Source organism: Haematobia irritans, chromosome 5, assembly GCF_050003625.1.
Source record: "Haematobia irritans isolate KBUSLIRL chromosome 5, ASM5000362v1, whole genome shotgun sequence".
Taxonomy (NCBI): domain Eukaryota; kingdom Metazoa; phylum Arthropoda; class Insecta; order Diptera; family Muscidae; genus Haematobia; species Haematobia irritans.
The window spans coordinates 135,259,109-135,274,143 of record NC_134401.1 but is presented as its reverse complement, the minus strand read 5'-3'; the positions used below and the strand labels follow the sequence as shown (position 1 = coordinate 135,274,143).

At 30.4% G+C, this 15,035-nt stretch overlaps 2 protein-coding genes across 2 annotated transcripts in view; one reads left to right on the top strand and one right to left on the bottom strand.

Annotated features, from left to right (window-relative positions):
* Tmem131 (Transmembrane protein 131) overlaps positions 1-9,556 on the top strand; it is a 14,382-nt gene extending 4,826 nt beyond the window's left edge. Inside the window, 5 exon segments of the mRNA XM_075311783.1 lie at positions 2-29; positions 31-531; positions 534-1,577; positions 1,638-2,564; positions 6,810-9,556. Of these exon segments, the coding sequence (XP_075167898.1) occupies positions 2-29; positions 31-531; positions 534-1,577; positions 1,638-2,564; positions 6,810-9,521 (5,212 nt within the window). The 3' untranslated portion in view covers positions 9,522-9,556.
* Positions 9,557-12,470: 2,914 nt separating this feature from the next.
* Positions 12,471-14,378, bottom strand: Ufc1 (Ubiquitin-fold modifier conjugating enzyme 1). The gene is made up of 4 exons (XM_075313406.1): positions 14,150-14,378; positions 13,713-13,844; positions 13,482-13,649; positions 12,471-12,836 (listed from the first exon to the last, which is right to left on the bottom strand). The coding sequence occupies exons 1-4, from the start codon at positions 14,270-14,272 to the stop codon at positions 12,765-12,767; spliced, it is 495 nt and encodes a 164-aa protein (XP_075169521.1). The 5' UTR covers positions 14,273-14,378; the 3' UTR covers positions 12,471-12,764.
* Positions 14,379-15,035: the final 657 nt, after the last annotated feature.

Here is a 15,035-nt window from a genome sequence, read left to right as displayed (position 1 = left end):
GCCCGCAAGGATTATGGGATATACCGCCGCATAACTACGAAACCTATAATACGTATAAGATTTCAGGGTTATACTGCGGGAAATTATTCAGCGTATATACGTATAAAAATTGCCGAACCATGTGAAAGCAACAGTAGTAGTAGTCAAGAAGATTCTAATGATAGTGAGAATGAGGATGTATCATCGTCATCTTCTTCGCATACAAAAGAACAAATCTTAGTTATACCTGTTGAATTTGAAATATTATCCGAATATGGATTATATGCGGTAAATCCTGTATTGGAATTTGGTTATATTGCTATAAATGGTGATGAAAATGTAGCCACTAAAAAGCCTATGGAACATAAATTTTTCTTAAAGCATTCCAAAGATAATTTGGAAGCTAATAATTTTAAATATGAATCAATTACTAAAATTAAGGGAATTACAATGAAAACTCCAGATCACCAGGATGGTAACATCGATGGTAGTATAAATGGTGATGACTCATGGTCTGCCATACAAATAAATCAAAGGATATTATGGATCCAGTTACAATATTAAATGAAAAATTAAAATTAGTTCTAAAGGATACGTCACCATCATCGGAGGCAAAAACAGCAGCTTGTACATATCACAATGTTGAGCTAATAATACGGGCCAATATATTTAAAGGATCACTACAATATGATACTAATTCCACAATATTTTTGGATTATAACCTATTTCAAAGGAATAATGACACAGGCGATCAAGTGGAGAATACAGATGTTTTGGTGAACTCAAAGAACGAAAGTGAGAGGCATATAGTGTTGCGAAATGATTTTCAGATTCCTCTTATCATTTATAATCTAACGACAGAGTCATACGACGATAGCAATTCTACTAAGCTAAGCTTACAAATAATTCAACCATCCCAAAAAAATAGTGACCAGCAAGAGCAGTTGGTATTACAACCAGGTCGAACACTGGATCTATTAGTGTCTTTTAGATTAGCTAGAGATGAGACACAACAACACCAACAAGAAGATCTAAAAGATCTTACAAGAAATTATAAGACTGCCATTTATGTTTACACGAATATAACAAATTTTCAAATACCCATTGTTATAAGTTCAACACGCTTGTTTGTGACCACACAAACCCAGACGATATGGCGCTCAAATAATTCCGTTTATACCAAAGAATTACAATTAAGTCCTGTACCTTTGCGTGAGATATCACAAAAAGGTTTTATTATACTACAAAATCCCAATGCAATACCCATCCCCTTGAAAGATTGGGATATCCAAAAAGGTCCCGGTGTTTATTTTGCCATATCATTGGTTGGCTATATAAGATCGGCGGATGTTGATCGAAGCAATGACTACAGCATTGATCTAGAGAAAACAAACTACAATCTCGATAGAGAGATTCAGCCAGGTGGTGGTTTGGCGGTATTTGTAATTACATTGCAGCCATATACCACAGATTTAAGTACGACACATTTGAGAATCATTACGCCATATGAAAATATAACGATAGCTGTAAGGTTTAGCATAGCTTCGGGAAAACTTGAAGTGGATCAAGAGAAGTTACATTTTGCAAATTGTTTTCGGGTAGGTACAATTTGAAAGTCATTAAAGTGTTCATTGCTAATAAATGTTTGTTAATTTCAGGGTAAAATTTGTTCTTCAGAATTGAGTATACGCTCCAGTTTTAAACAAGCCATACATATGAAATATATCAACTTTACTGACCCGGGTTTAAGATTTGTCGACAAAAATCCACATGGTTCGAAAATAACCCCGAATTCTGTGACCACAGTGGGTCGTATTTATTTCGAGCCATCCGCTTTGTGTGGGACCCGTTGCTATATACCTCAGCACACGGATGAGAATAGTGTTTTCCCCGCTAGCCAGCCGAATTCCATTACCACCCTGAACATGCCTTATTTCGATGAACTGGAGTTGCGAAGGCGTACAGAATTATATCGCCATTTTAAATACTATTTTCAAAATTTGGACTTTACAATGACCACTAAGACAATGCTACATTATCAATTGAATCTTATGATTGAAATACAATGGCCAAAACTTGTGGCTACGCGTCAGGTATTGCCCACAATCGAAGTGAATAAAACCCAAGAGTTTGAGGTGAAAATTTCGAATCCCTCTGACAAGCCAATACTTATAGACTATGTTCTATCCGATCCTCGTTTGGCAAAACAAACACAAATCCAATTGCCTTTGGAAGTTATTATCCTTACACCAAGTTGCTATCTCACCGATAAGGCTGTTTTTGATCTGGTCAATCCATTGCCAAAAAGACCCATTTTGATACCAGGCTTAACTTCAATAAAGGTGCCTATAAAATTTCAAGCGCTTTCCACAGGCAGCTATTGTACTATGCTGCATATACGGAATAATTTGACACTATATGAAGGCGTATGGATAAGTGCAAAAGCGGTTCAATCGCAATTTCGTTTGGGTAATCGGAAACCTGGATCTTCAACACCTTTGTTGTTTGAAATTACGGAGCAACAAATGTCAGCGGCATGTCCAACTAAAGAGGAAGACAATGAGAAAAAAATAACACAACCTCAGGTAAAAAAATTAAATTGACAAATTTTCATTCTATAATAACTTTCGGCGAAATTTCTATAGGCAATTTAATGAAATTTATTTTCTATAAGCAGATTTGTCAAAATTTCATTTCTATAGGAAAATTTCCCAAAATTTCATTTGTATAGGAAATATTCTCAAAATTTCATATTTATAGGAAATATTTTCAAAATTTAATTTTTATAGGAAATTTTCTTAAAATTTCATTTTTATAAGAAAATTTGTCAAAATTTCATTTCTATAGGAAATTTTGTCAATATTTCATTTTTATAGGAAATTTTGTCAAAATTTCATTTCTATGGGAAATTTTGTCAAAATTTCATTTCTATAGGAAATTTTGTCAAAATTTCATTTCTATAGGAAATTTTGTCAAAATTTCATTTCTATAGGAAATTTTGTCAAAATTTCATTTCTATAGGAAATTTTGTCAAAATTTCATTTCTATAGGAAATTTTGTCAAAATTTCATTTCTATAGGAAATTTTGTCAAAATTTCATTTCTATAGGAAATTTTGTCAAAATTTCATTTCTATAGGAAATTTTGTCAAAATTTCATTTCTATAGGAAATTTTGTCAAAATTTCATTTCTATAGGAAATTTTGTCAAAATTTCATTTCTATAGGAAATTTTGTCAAAATTTCATTTCTATAGGAAATTTTGTCAAAATTTCATTTCTATAGGAAATTTTGTCAAAATTTCATTTCTATAGGAAATTTTGTCAAAATTTCATTTCTATAGGAAATTTTGTCAAAATTTCATTTCTATAGGAAATTTTGTCAAAATTTCATTTCTACAGGAAATTTTATCAAAATTTCATTTCTATAGGAAATTTTGTCAAAATTTCATTTCTATAGGAAATTTTGTCAAAATTCCATTTCTATAGGAAATTTTGTTAAAATTTCATTTCTATAGGAAATTTTGTCAAAATTTCATTTCTATAGGAAATTTTGGCAAAATTTCATTTCTATAGGAAATTTTGTCAAAATTTCATTTCTATAGGAAATTTTGTCAAAATTTCATTTTTATAGGAAATTTTCTTAAAATTTAAATTTTATAGGAAATTTTGTTAAAATTTAAATTTTATAGGAAATTTTGTCAAAATTTCATTTCTATAGGAAATTTTGTCAAAATTTCATTTCTATAGGAAATTTTGTCAAAATTTCATTTCTATAGGAAATTTTGTCAAAATTTCATTTCTATAGGAAATTTTGTCAAAATTTCATTTCTATAGGAAATTTTGTCAAAATTTCATTTCTATAGGAAATTTTGTCAAAATTTCATTTCTATAGGAAATTTTGTCAAAATTTCATTTCTATAGGAAATTTTGTCAAAATTTCATTTCTATAGGAAATTTTGTCAAAATTTCATTTCTATAGGAAATTTTGTCAAAATTTCATTTCTATAGGAAATTTTGTCAAAATTTCATTTCTATAGGAAATTTTGTCAAAATTTCATTTCTATAGGAAATTTTGTCAAAATTTCATTTCTATAGGAAAATTTGGCAAAATTTCATTTCTATAGGAAATTTTGGCAAAATTTCATTTCTATAGGAAATTTTGTCAAAATTTCATTTCTATAGGAAATTTTGTCAAAATTTCATTTCTATAGGAAATTTGATAAAAATTTCATTTCTATAGGAAATTTTGTCAAAATTTCATTTCTATAGGAAATTTTGTCAAAATTTCAATTTTATAGGAAATTTTCTTAAAATTTCAATTTTATAGGAAATTTTCTTAAAATTTCAATTTTATAGGAAATTTTCTTAAAATTTCAATTTTATAGGAAATTTTGTCAAAATTTCATTTCTATAGGAAATTTGATAAAAATTTCATTTCTTTAGGAAATTTTGTCAAAATTTCATTTTTATAGGAAATTTTGTCAAAATTTCATTTCTATAGGAAATTTTGTCAAAATTTCATTTCTATAGGAAATTTTGTCAAAATTTCATTTCTATAGGAAATTTTGTCAAAATTTCATTTCTATAGGAAATTTTGTCAAAATTTCATTTCTATAGGAAATTTTGTCAAAATTTCATTTCTATAGGAAATTTTGTCAAAATTTCATTTCTACAGGAAATTTTATCAAATTTCATTTCTATAGGAAATTTTGTCAAAATTTCATTTCTATAGGAAATTTTGTCAAAATTCCATTTCTATAGGAAATTTTGTAAAATTTCATTTCTATAGGAAATTTTGTCAAAATTTCATTTCTATAGGAAATTTTGGCAAAATTTCATTTCTATAGGAAATTTTGTCAAAATTCATTTCTATAGGAAATTTTGTCAAAATTTCATTTTTATAGGAAATTTTCTTAAAATTTAAATTTTATAGGAAATTTTGTTAAAATTTAAATTTTATAGGAAATTTTCCTAAAATTTAAATTTTATAGGAAATTTTGTCAAAATTTCATTTCTATAGAAAATTTTGTCAAAATTTCATTTCTATAGGAAATTTTGTCAAAATTTCATTTCTATAGGAAATTTTGTCAAAATTTCATTTCTATAGGAAATTTTGTCAAAATTTCATTTCTATAGGAAATTTTGTCAAAATTTCATTTCTATAGGAAATTTTGTCAAAATTTCATTTCTATAGGAAATTTTGTCAAAATTTCATTTCTATAGGAAATTTTGTCAAAATTTCATTTCTATAGGAAATTTTGTCAAAATTTCATTTCTATAGGAAATTTTGTCAAAATTTCATTTCTATAGGAAATTTTGTCAAAATTTCATTTCTATAGGAAATTTTGTCAAAATTTCATTTCTATAGGAAATTTTGTCAAAATTTCATTTCTATAGGAAATTTTGTCAAAATTTCATTTCTATAGGAAATTTTGTCAAAATTTCATTTCTATAGGAAAATTTGGCAAAATTTCATTTCTATAGGAAATTTTGGCAAAATTTCATTTCTATAGGAAATTTTGTCAAAATTTCATTTCTATAGGAAATTTTGTCAAAATTTCATTTCTATAGGAAATTTGATAAAAATTTCATTTCTATAGGAAATTTTGTCAAAATTTCATTTCTATAGGAAATTTTGTCAAAATTTCAATTTTATAGGAAATTTTCTTAAAATTTCAATTTTATAGGAAATTTTCTTAAAATTTCAATTTTATAGGAAATTTTCTTAAAATTTCAATTTTATAGGAAATTTTGTCAAAATTTCATTTCTATAGGAAATTTGATAAAAATTTCATTTCTTTAGGAAATTTTGTCAAAATTTCATTTTTATAGGAAATTTTGTCAAAATTTCATTTCTATAGGAAATTTTGTCAAAATTTCATTTCTATAGGAAAACTTGTCAAAATTTCATTTCTATAGGAAATTTTGTCAAAATTTCATTTCTATAGGAGATTTTGTCAAAATTTCATTTCTATACGAAATTTTGTCAAAATTTCATCTCTATAGGAAATTTTTTCAAAATTTCATTTTTATAGGAAATTTTGCTTAAAATTTCAATTTCTATAGGAAATTTTGTCAAAATTTCATTTCAATAGGAAATTTTGTCAAAATTTCAATTTTATGGGCAGTTTGGTCAAAATTTCATTTCTATAGGAAATTTTGTCAAAATTTCATTTCTATAGGAAATTTTGTCAAAATTTCAATTTCTATGGGAAATTTGGTCAGAATTTCATTTCTATAGGAAATTTTGTCAAAATTTCATTTCTATAGGAAATTTTGTCAAAATTTCATTTCTATAGGAAATTTTGTCAAAATTTCATTTCTGTAGGAAATTTTGTCAAAATTTCATTTTTACAGGAAATTTTCTTAAAATTTCAATTTTATAGGAAATTTTCTTAAAATTTTATCTCTATAGGAAATTTTGTCCAAATTTCATTTTTATAGGAAATTTTGTCCATATTTCATTTCTATATTTTCTAAAAAATTTATTTCTATGGGAAATGTGCTAAAAATTTCATTTCTATAGGAAATTTTCTAAAAATTTCATTCTATAGGAAATTTTCTAAAAATTTTATTTCTAATGTAATTTCATTTCTATAGGAAATTTTCTAAAAATTTCATTTCCAAAGATTTTTTTAATTTCATATCTATAGGAAATTTTGTTTGTTTTGTCATTTCTACAGGAAATTTTTTCATTTTGTTAGAAATGAAATTTCGTTGAAATTTATTATAAAAAATTCTTCAAAAAATATGCTGTCTACAGCAAATTCCATTGAAAACTATTTTTATTATATATAAAATCTTGATTACTATTTTTTCTGTTCTTTGTAGGTTTTATCACGACGTGTCTTCACAGCCCGCAATTCTGGTGAACTGTCGATCTGGATAGAAAGTTTCTGGATTGGTGATCAGCCCTGCACTGGCTATGGTTTTCAGATTGTCGATTGCAAAGGCTTCGAGCTAAAAGCAAATTCCTCAAAATCTATAGAAATAATGTTCCAACCTGATTTCACAGTCACTCGAATGGAAAAAGTTCTAACACTCAAAACGAATCTATCCTATGCAGTCAGCTATATGTTGGTGGCTCAGTTGCCTTCAAGAGGCTTGGATAGATGCACCGCCTTACTACCCAGGCCGCCATGGGAAGAGAAAATCCGGAATGCCACAATAGTCATGCTCATGATTACCTTCGTCTTGGTACTCATTGCGGTGCACATAGATTATGGAAATATCATGTATACACAGTCAATGATATATGGGGCAAGGGAAAAGGGTCAAATACACCCTACATTCAATTTGAGGAATATTGCCATGCGTAGCAATAGCCAACAACAGTCGAATAATGATTTTCCTGAAACTGAAGGAGAAGTGATGCAAAGGAATAAGTCGGGATTTAAAAAACGTCATTATGGTGGAAAAAATCAAAAGAATTGCAGCAATGGAGAAATCTCGGTGTCACCATCAACGTCGTCTATATCAAGTTCCTTTGCAGCTTTGCCAAATTTAACATTAGCCGAAATGGTAAGTTGGACATTCGGGAGTAAAACAACGAAAAAATCGAACAAACCAAATAAAGGCAAAGATATGGGCCACACATTATCATCAGCCATGAGCTCGGCGTCCTCAAATACATTGACAAATGATACAAAACCCGCAAAAACAAAATTTACTGAAAAATCTTTGATGGAGAAAATGGATGAAGATATTAAAAAGTCGAATAAACCATTTAAAGTTGGAGACAAAACGCCATCAGCGGGTAGCAAAGCTGTGATTAGCGATGATAAAAAGGTAAGCAAAGATGAAGCGTTGGCAGTGGTGGAGAAGGATATTAAAAAAGACAGACAGGTGGGAACAAAAACCACAGCTTTGAAATCCCAAGAAGTCCCCAGTAATAGCACATCCAAAGAACAACCCCGGGAAAGTTTAGAAACATCGGTTTGTGGTAGCAACAGCAACCCTTCACAAACGGAATTGTTAATGGAAAGATCACAAGTGACTCTGCCTCCCTCACAAAATGTGACGGTAGGCAAAATGAACTCTTCTTCGTCGCTTTCAATAACGCCCATGACCGAAATAACAAATCAACAAATCCCTGCCAAAGAAGCTCTAACCACAAAGGCTCGTAAAATATCACGATGGGAAAAAAGATTGGAAAGGAGAAAGAATTTTGCACAAAACACTTCACCCTCACCAGCTACTTCTACGTGTTCTTCTGCTTCAGCTTCTTCCCTGGGATCTTTGAGTCAACAACCAAACACTGGCAGCAGAGCTAATGAACGAAAAGTAAAACATAAGACTACTAATTCAAAAGTTTCAAACAATTTCAGTCATTCTAGTTCCTCCTCATCCTCATTGTACATATCTCCAGCATCGATTGCTGCAGAAGCTAATGGGCATAATGACCAAACCTTCAATAGCGATTCCCTTTGGGATTATAACAGTCACATAACATTCAGTGATGTCTTGCAGCAAACACAACAATATGCAAATTCTCAAGCGGCATCATTAAATCCAACAACGCCATCTACGCTGCTGAACACTGATCTCATGAAACATTCAAGTTCGCTGTTCGAAGTCGGTGCTACGGTTTCACGATCTTTAACTCCACCAGCGGCGATACCAAATTCCACACAATTTGGCAATAAAAATGTTTTGGAAAATGCTGAAATAACGGCGGCTCTAACACCAAAGCGGCCTCACAAACCGTCGGTTAATGATTTAGGTCCAATTGGATCAAAGAAATCACCATCATCAACTCCCCTCTGGGAGTCGAATAGTGCCATAACAATGCAATTACCAAGGCCATTTAATACAACCATACCATCTACTTCAGCTCCGACCTTACCCTATGATTTACAGGCTCCAAACTTTGGTTTCAATGATTTATTAACGGCACGGCAAACCATCCAGCAAATAGCATCTGCAAACTCGCAAAACCAACAACAAAATCAGCAGACACAGCAACAAGATTTTGATATAGCCGCTAAATTACGAGCAATAAAGGCTCATGAGATTTTGAGATTAAAACATTTGGAAGAGCAATTATTGCTTCAACAGCGTCAACAATATTTCAATTATTCTCATGGCATAAATAATAACTGGTCAACAGCCACCACCACCCCATGGGCTCCTTTTCTTAATAACAATGGGGCACCTATAGGTGTAGGTGTCAATAATATGCCATCTTGCAGTAATAGCGATGTTTTTGGAGTATCGTCTGTATCGTCAGCGCCCTCGTCTACTTGGAATACACCAAATGCCATGGATAATATTTATTCAGGTCAACATTCGAGCGTATCTTCGGATGCTCACACAACAGGATCGGCGGGAGGAATTTCTATGCCCTCAAATTCTTCGTATGACAGTAATGCTCAAACGGTTGCAATGAATGGTGGTGGTGGTTTAAGTACTTCTAGCATCAATAATGTTGCCGATAATATGCCTACGTTTAATTTATTTGGTGGTTTAAGCTCCATATGGAATGATAATTGGAAGCAATCTACTCAACAACAATCTCAAAAACCATCTCCGAAAAATGATTAAAATGCCATAGAATCAAATGTGGAGAATGTTTTGAGGTATGTATATGGATTTTTGGTAGTGTATTGGTCTTTATAACGTAGCTTTACGCATTAAGTTTTTGGGCAAATTAAAAAACTTTGTGTATACAATGAGGTATGTCCAGGATTATCAAACGGAGAGGGTTTATAGTCTAGGTTTAGGAGAGAGTAAAATTTTTGGCTGTATATTGCTCTATATTTCTTTGCTTTTGCCAACAAAAGATTTGAAGAGACTTGCTTCAATCGAAATTCTATACAAGACAGCTAACACGAAGTGTTACCACAGCGAAAACAGAATTAAATTCGAAAAAAATGAAATATTATCTGCACCTGCGTAAACTTGGAACTATGACAACAAAAAAAAATTCGACCACTCTACACCCAAAGAAATTTGTTAGTAGGGACAGCAGAAAAGTCTGCTAAAACAACAGAAAGTCTGCTGAAAATGGGACAGCAGTCAGTTGCTGAAATAGCAAACATTTCCTGCTATTTTCGAAGCTAGATTACACTAAAACATGTTTTATTTTTGCCAAAACAAATAAAAATGTCAACTTAGGAGCTATCCTAACATAATTAAAACAATATTTTATGAATATCCATAGTATTTGACCAAAAATCTGAATATTTATAAAATTGAGGCATAACAGCAAACAAAATGTTTGCTGATCGTATTTAGGAGCTTGTAAGTATATTACAGTGCAAAAATATACCAAAAACTACTTTTGGTTCTTAAATATGCTTTGGGGAAAAATTTATAACCTAAAAATTTTATAAATTGTTGTTCATTAGGTCCTAAAGTACAAAAATATAACAGCAGACATCGACTTCTGTTGTTAGCAGACTTTTTTATATGAGTGTACCAATTCGTAAAATCTAATAATAATTGTATTTATTATTTATTTATTTAATCAAACAACGCCCTTCCGGACAACATGTTGATCGAATTCAATCAATAGAGCTTCAGTATTCCAAACAAAAAATTAACCTTATAATAAAAAAAAAAAAACTTAAAATTAAAATCCTAACGCAACTCAGAGCCATAGTTAAGACAAATGTACTCAAAATTAGCCACCAAAAATATTGATATAAATCGGAAAAAATTATTAAAAATGTTTGTTTTTTTTTTTTTTTTGTCAAAATGTTTAACGTTCCACCAAAAAACTAATCTCATTACCATTCGGATAACGTCAAATTGATTTTATAATGGATAATTGTCCGCCGCCCAATAGACAAATTTATATCGGCTTAGCCGTCAAGCCGCCGGAGCCAAAATATTAGTGTCAGCCGTCGCCGACAAAAATGGGTCGGCTTCATCCTCTGCTCATTACCATTCGGATAACTTCAAATTGATTTTATAACGGAAAATTAGACGAAAATAGCAATGAGATCTAGTGCCAAGTTCAGCACAGTTAGTAGAAAGTATATCAAGGCGATTTAAAGCCGTAATTAGAAACAAAGGACAATGGGCTAAGTACTAAAAAATAAAAATTTGATTTTAATGTATGCACTAGGCTTTGCTCCCTATTGTACTTCAAAAGTGAATGGATACTAATCTTAGACTACTTCCGCATAGTTGTTTTATTTGAATTTGAATTAACAAAAAATGTCATTGCATATTTTCAGGCATCACTGTTGTTTGTTTGATAAAACTATGATTTGATTAGGAAAAAGTGCCCAAATTATAGTAAGGGACGCATTATTTTGATTTTATGTTAAGGCACCGATCATATTCGTAATTTTAAAGGTGTTCCCGATCAAAATTGACTCAGCATGCAAAAAGATGCCTCAAAAGTGTTAACCAACAACGGTAACACTGGTTCAAATGGCCAGTCCATATATCATTAAAAAGTCCAGAAGGGACTTAGATCAAATTAAAGAAAAGTGGAAAAGTAGCGTTATAAAACATTTTGAGAAAGTTGCATTGTCGAAAGCTTGATTTTTCCAAATGTTAAAAAAAGTGTATAAAACATTTGCTTTTTGATTCTGATTTTTTATACCCATTGAAAAGAAAAAAATACACAATTGCTTTTTTAATGACCCTCAATTTTGTAAATAACAAATCTTCTTGCGAGCTTAGTTTAAATTTTATATACATACATGAAAAATTGATTTATTTATTTTTCAGAAAAAAAATCCGCTAAAAGGACAACGCAACGCACATCACTCTTAATCCCAGCCGCCATAATATTTTCCAATTTTCAAAACTAATATTCGCTTTCTAGTGGATACTAGTGGTACTTCCCTTACAAATATCTTCATTGAGACTTAATGCTTCTGATTAATGGATCTAAGACTAACTACTGGATGCTATAGGACTATCTTTAAAGGCTATAAAAATACTTGACGTTTTCCAAATTCATTTGCAGGTCCTTGATTTGCATTATTTTTTTTATTAATATTGTTTTTTTTATCTAGAAATTTATGCATTTTTTTTTAACTATAGGGATTATATATTTTTGATTTCCTATCACGAAAAAAAGTATACCAAAAAATCAAGCCATCGCAAACAACAATTATTACAAACACAACAAGTAATACTAAACATACCTACTTTAAGTAACTGTTTTTTTTTTTAAATCTGAAGAAGACTCTATTAAAGGTCCCCTTGAAAAAAACTAATCTATGTGCTAACATATGATTTTTCTTTAATTTCATCTTTCTAAATTTCATACAAAGATGTAACTATAAAAATCTGTTTAAATACTCACGTTGGATATACACATTATTAAATTTTCAATAACATTTTTGAATATAGTCATTATTTTCGTCCTTATCTTCATGCTATATTTGTGAAAAAAATTCATTTAATGAAATACCACTAAAACAAATTTTTGTTAATTTTTTCTAAAGAAATGTTGTTAAGTTTTTTCTTTTTTTTTGTCAAAATTTCACAACTAAGATATTCCTAAAAGAAAAAAAATTAAAGCACCACTTAAAGCTTAGAAAATTTTGTTCTTTATTGTTTCTCATATTAAAAAAAAGTATGAAATGAAAATGTGTTTATTTTTTTTTTTACCATTCTCAATTGAAATATTTTCATAAAACCCCAACAAATCAACTCGAGGATGATGAAACTATTTAACTATGAATAAAAACAAAACAAGCATTAAAACCTATAAAAGGTTTAACAAAGAAAACTAAAATGCAGTTTCATTTTGAGTTCATAATATATACGTGTATATAATACAATCGTTTGTATGTTGTGTGGGATCCATTGTTTTTGAATTTATTTATCTTTGTAGCTTATGACACCTTTTTCTATTAAATCGGGTATTTCCACAGCCAACCATGGGGCCAACTAAAATGAAAATAAAAAAGTAATTATAATTATTATAGGTAAAATAAATAAATTTGAATTGTAATATAATAAATTAAAAATATTCAAAACCTGGGAGGATCGAAAAAGTCGTTGAACGTATAGAGACAGAGGATAGAGCTTCCTCGTCTGAGAGTTTTCACAGCTTCTCTTCTTCAGGAAAGGAGGATAATTCAAAAGAAAGTACCCAGTTTCGACCAAACACCTCCTCAGTAATGCTGGTGACATTTTTGAACAAATAAAAATTCTTAAATCGGAAAAAGAATTTGAAATTACTGACATAGGATTATTGCCTGTAACAAAGAAGACCTGATATTTTCCACTCAGTCTCCAAATTGTCACAGAGAAATTCATTCATGAAGAACAATTTACAGCTGCAAAACAAATTAAAGTTATCTCAAAGGAACGAAAGATTTTAAACCCTAATACAAGAAAGAAAATAAAAATCTTATCGGATATTTAGACTAGGGTGGATGCTCAATGGACAGAAAATTCTATTCCGGATTTATATTTTATCTTGGAACAATAAGTAATTTCATGCGAATCAAAAAAATCAATCTAGGGGAAGCATATAATCTGTACATATATTTGAAGGACGAAATCAATTTTGGACTTATCATAACTTACCCCTAAAGCCATTGCATGAGCTATTCCAAATTTTGGTACATTTCTGGCCCATAATGGTTTGAAATGATCTGTCAAACAAATCTTGCCACCACGATACATTTTTGCTGTTTTTCCATCCAATTCGGGCAAGGCAATTTCTGGTGCTGTCACAGGATACGTTACCGGTATCTGTAAATATTAGAAGAATGAGAGCTCAAATGCAAATTTATTATTACTGTCTTCTATATTTACATCAAATTCCACATCAAATTCATACTTCAATAGATTGTGCATGTACCAACATTTACCGAACCACTTTGTACCTTCTTTATTCGATTCCAAATGGAACCAATCTGATCCACTTTCTTTATTATTTTGGACATACTGCAAATAAAGTCAAATGATAGCAATTAAATGGTATTCAAGTATTTAGTTTATCGTTGTGATTACTCCCTTGTACATTATATTTTACTGAAACTAAACATACGAAATACTAACAAAGCTTTGAATGAAGCCCAGAGAGTACAAAACAAACGAATTCGCTTCGTATCTACCACTTCTATTGTTGCGATGTAAACGTTACGCATTTTTCTTCAGGGGAACCCACAACACGTTTGAACAATAAATTAATTTTTCTATAATTCTACAGAGCTTGGTGAAATAAATCCTAATCCAAGGAATACACTTACTTTTATTAATGCCATATATTCTTCCTTTAGCCTTTGGACCCATATGTCTTTATCTCTCGGACCAGCTCTCGTTTGTAGCAAAGGTATACTGCTCAAAGTCTTCTTGGTGCATTCATCTACCATTTTTTGCAAATTAAATACTATCAATATGAAAAAATTTCGTTAAATTAAGATTTAGTTAAAATGCCAATTTTTGTTGTGGATTGTCAATTAACAAAAACACAGGTGCCACGTAATGTCAATGAAATGTCATATGTTAAGAGACCTACCGAATTTTGTTATATTCGGTGGGCTGTACTGTAATTGCTAATGCTATTAGGTAAATCACATATGCATATTTATCGTTCAAATTCCTTTAATGAGTTTATGGACAGAGAACAAAGAAAGAACAAAGAAGAACCCATTTTGTCGGCGGCTGACACTAAATTTTTGCCTCCGGAGGAGGCGGCTAAGCCGATATAAGTATGTCTTTTCGGCGGCGACAATTATCCATAATCCGAATGGTAATGAGATTAGTTGTACAACCAATCATGCAATCAAATTTACATTTTCTGAGCTAAATCATTGCAGAATTATTATAGCAGCTTGAAATTGATTGATTGTGGAGGAAAGTTACAAAATTTTGACAAAAAAAATACGACAATTATTAATACATTTTTCTGTTTTAAACCGATATTTTTGATTAATTGGCGGCTAAATTTTAGTCGAGATAAGTCGACACGGCGGCGTGACTCGGCGCTGCTCTCAAGTCAAGAACACATGCTGTTTTTTTTCAAATGTCTATTCTTTTTACTCCGAATACTCAAGCATATCATATTTTTGGCGAAGCCTTATTAACATGCCAAGCGCATAGCAAAAAGAAATGAACACATAAAACAGTTTTCCG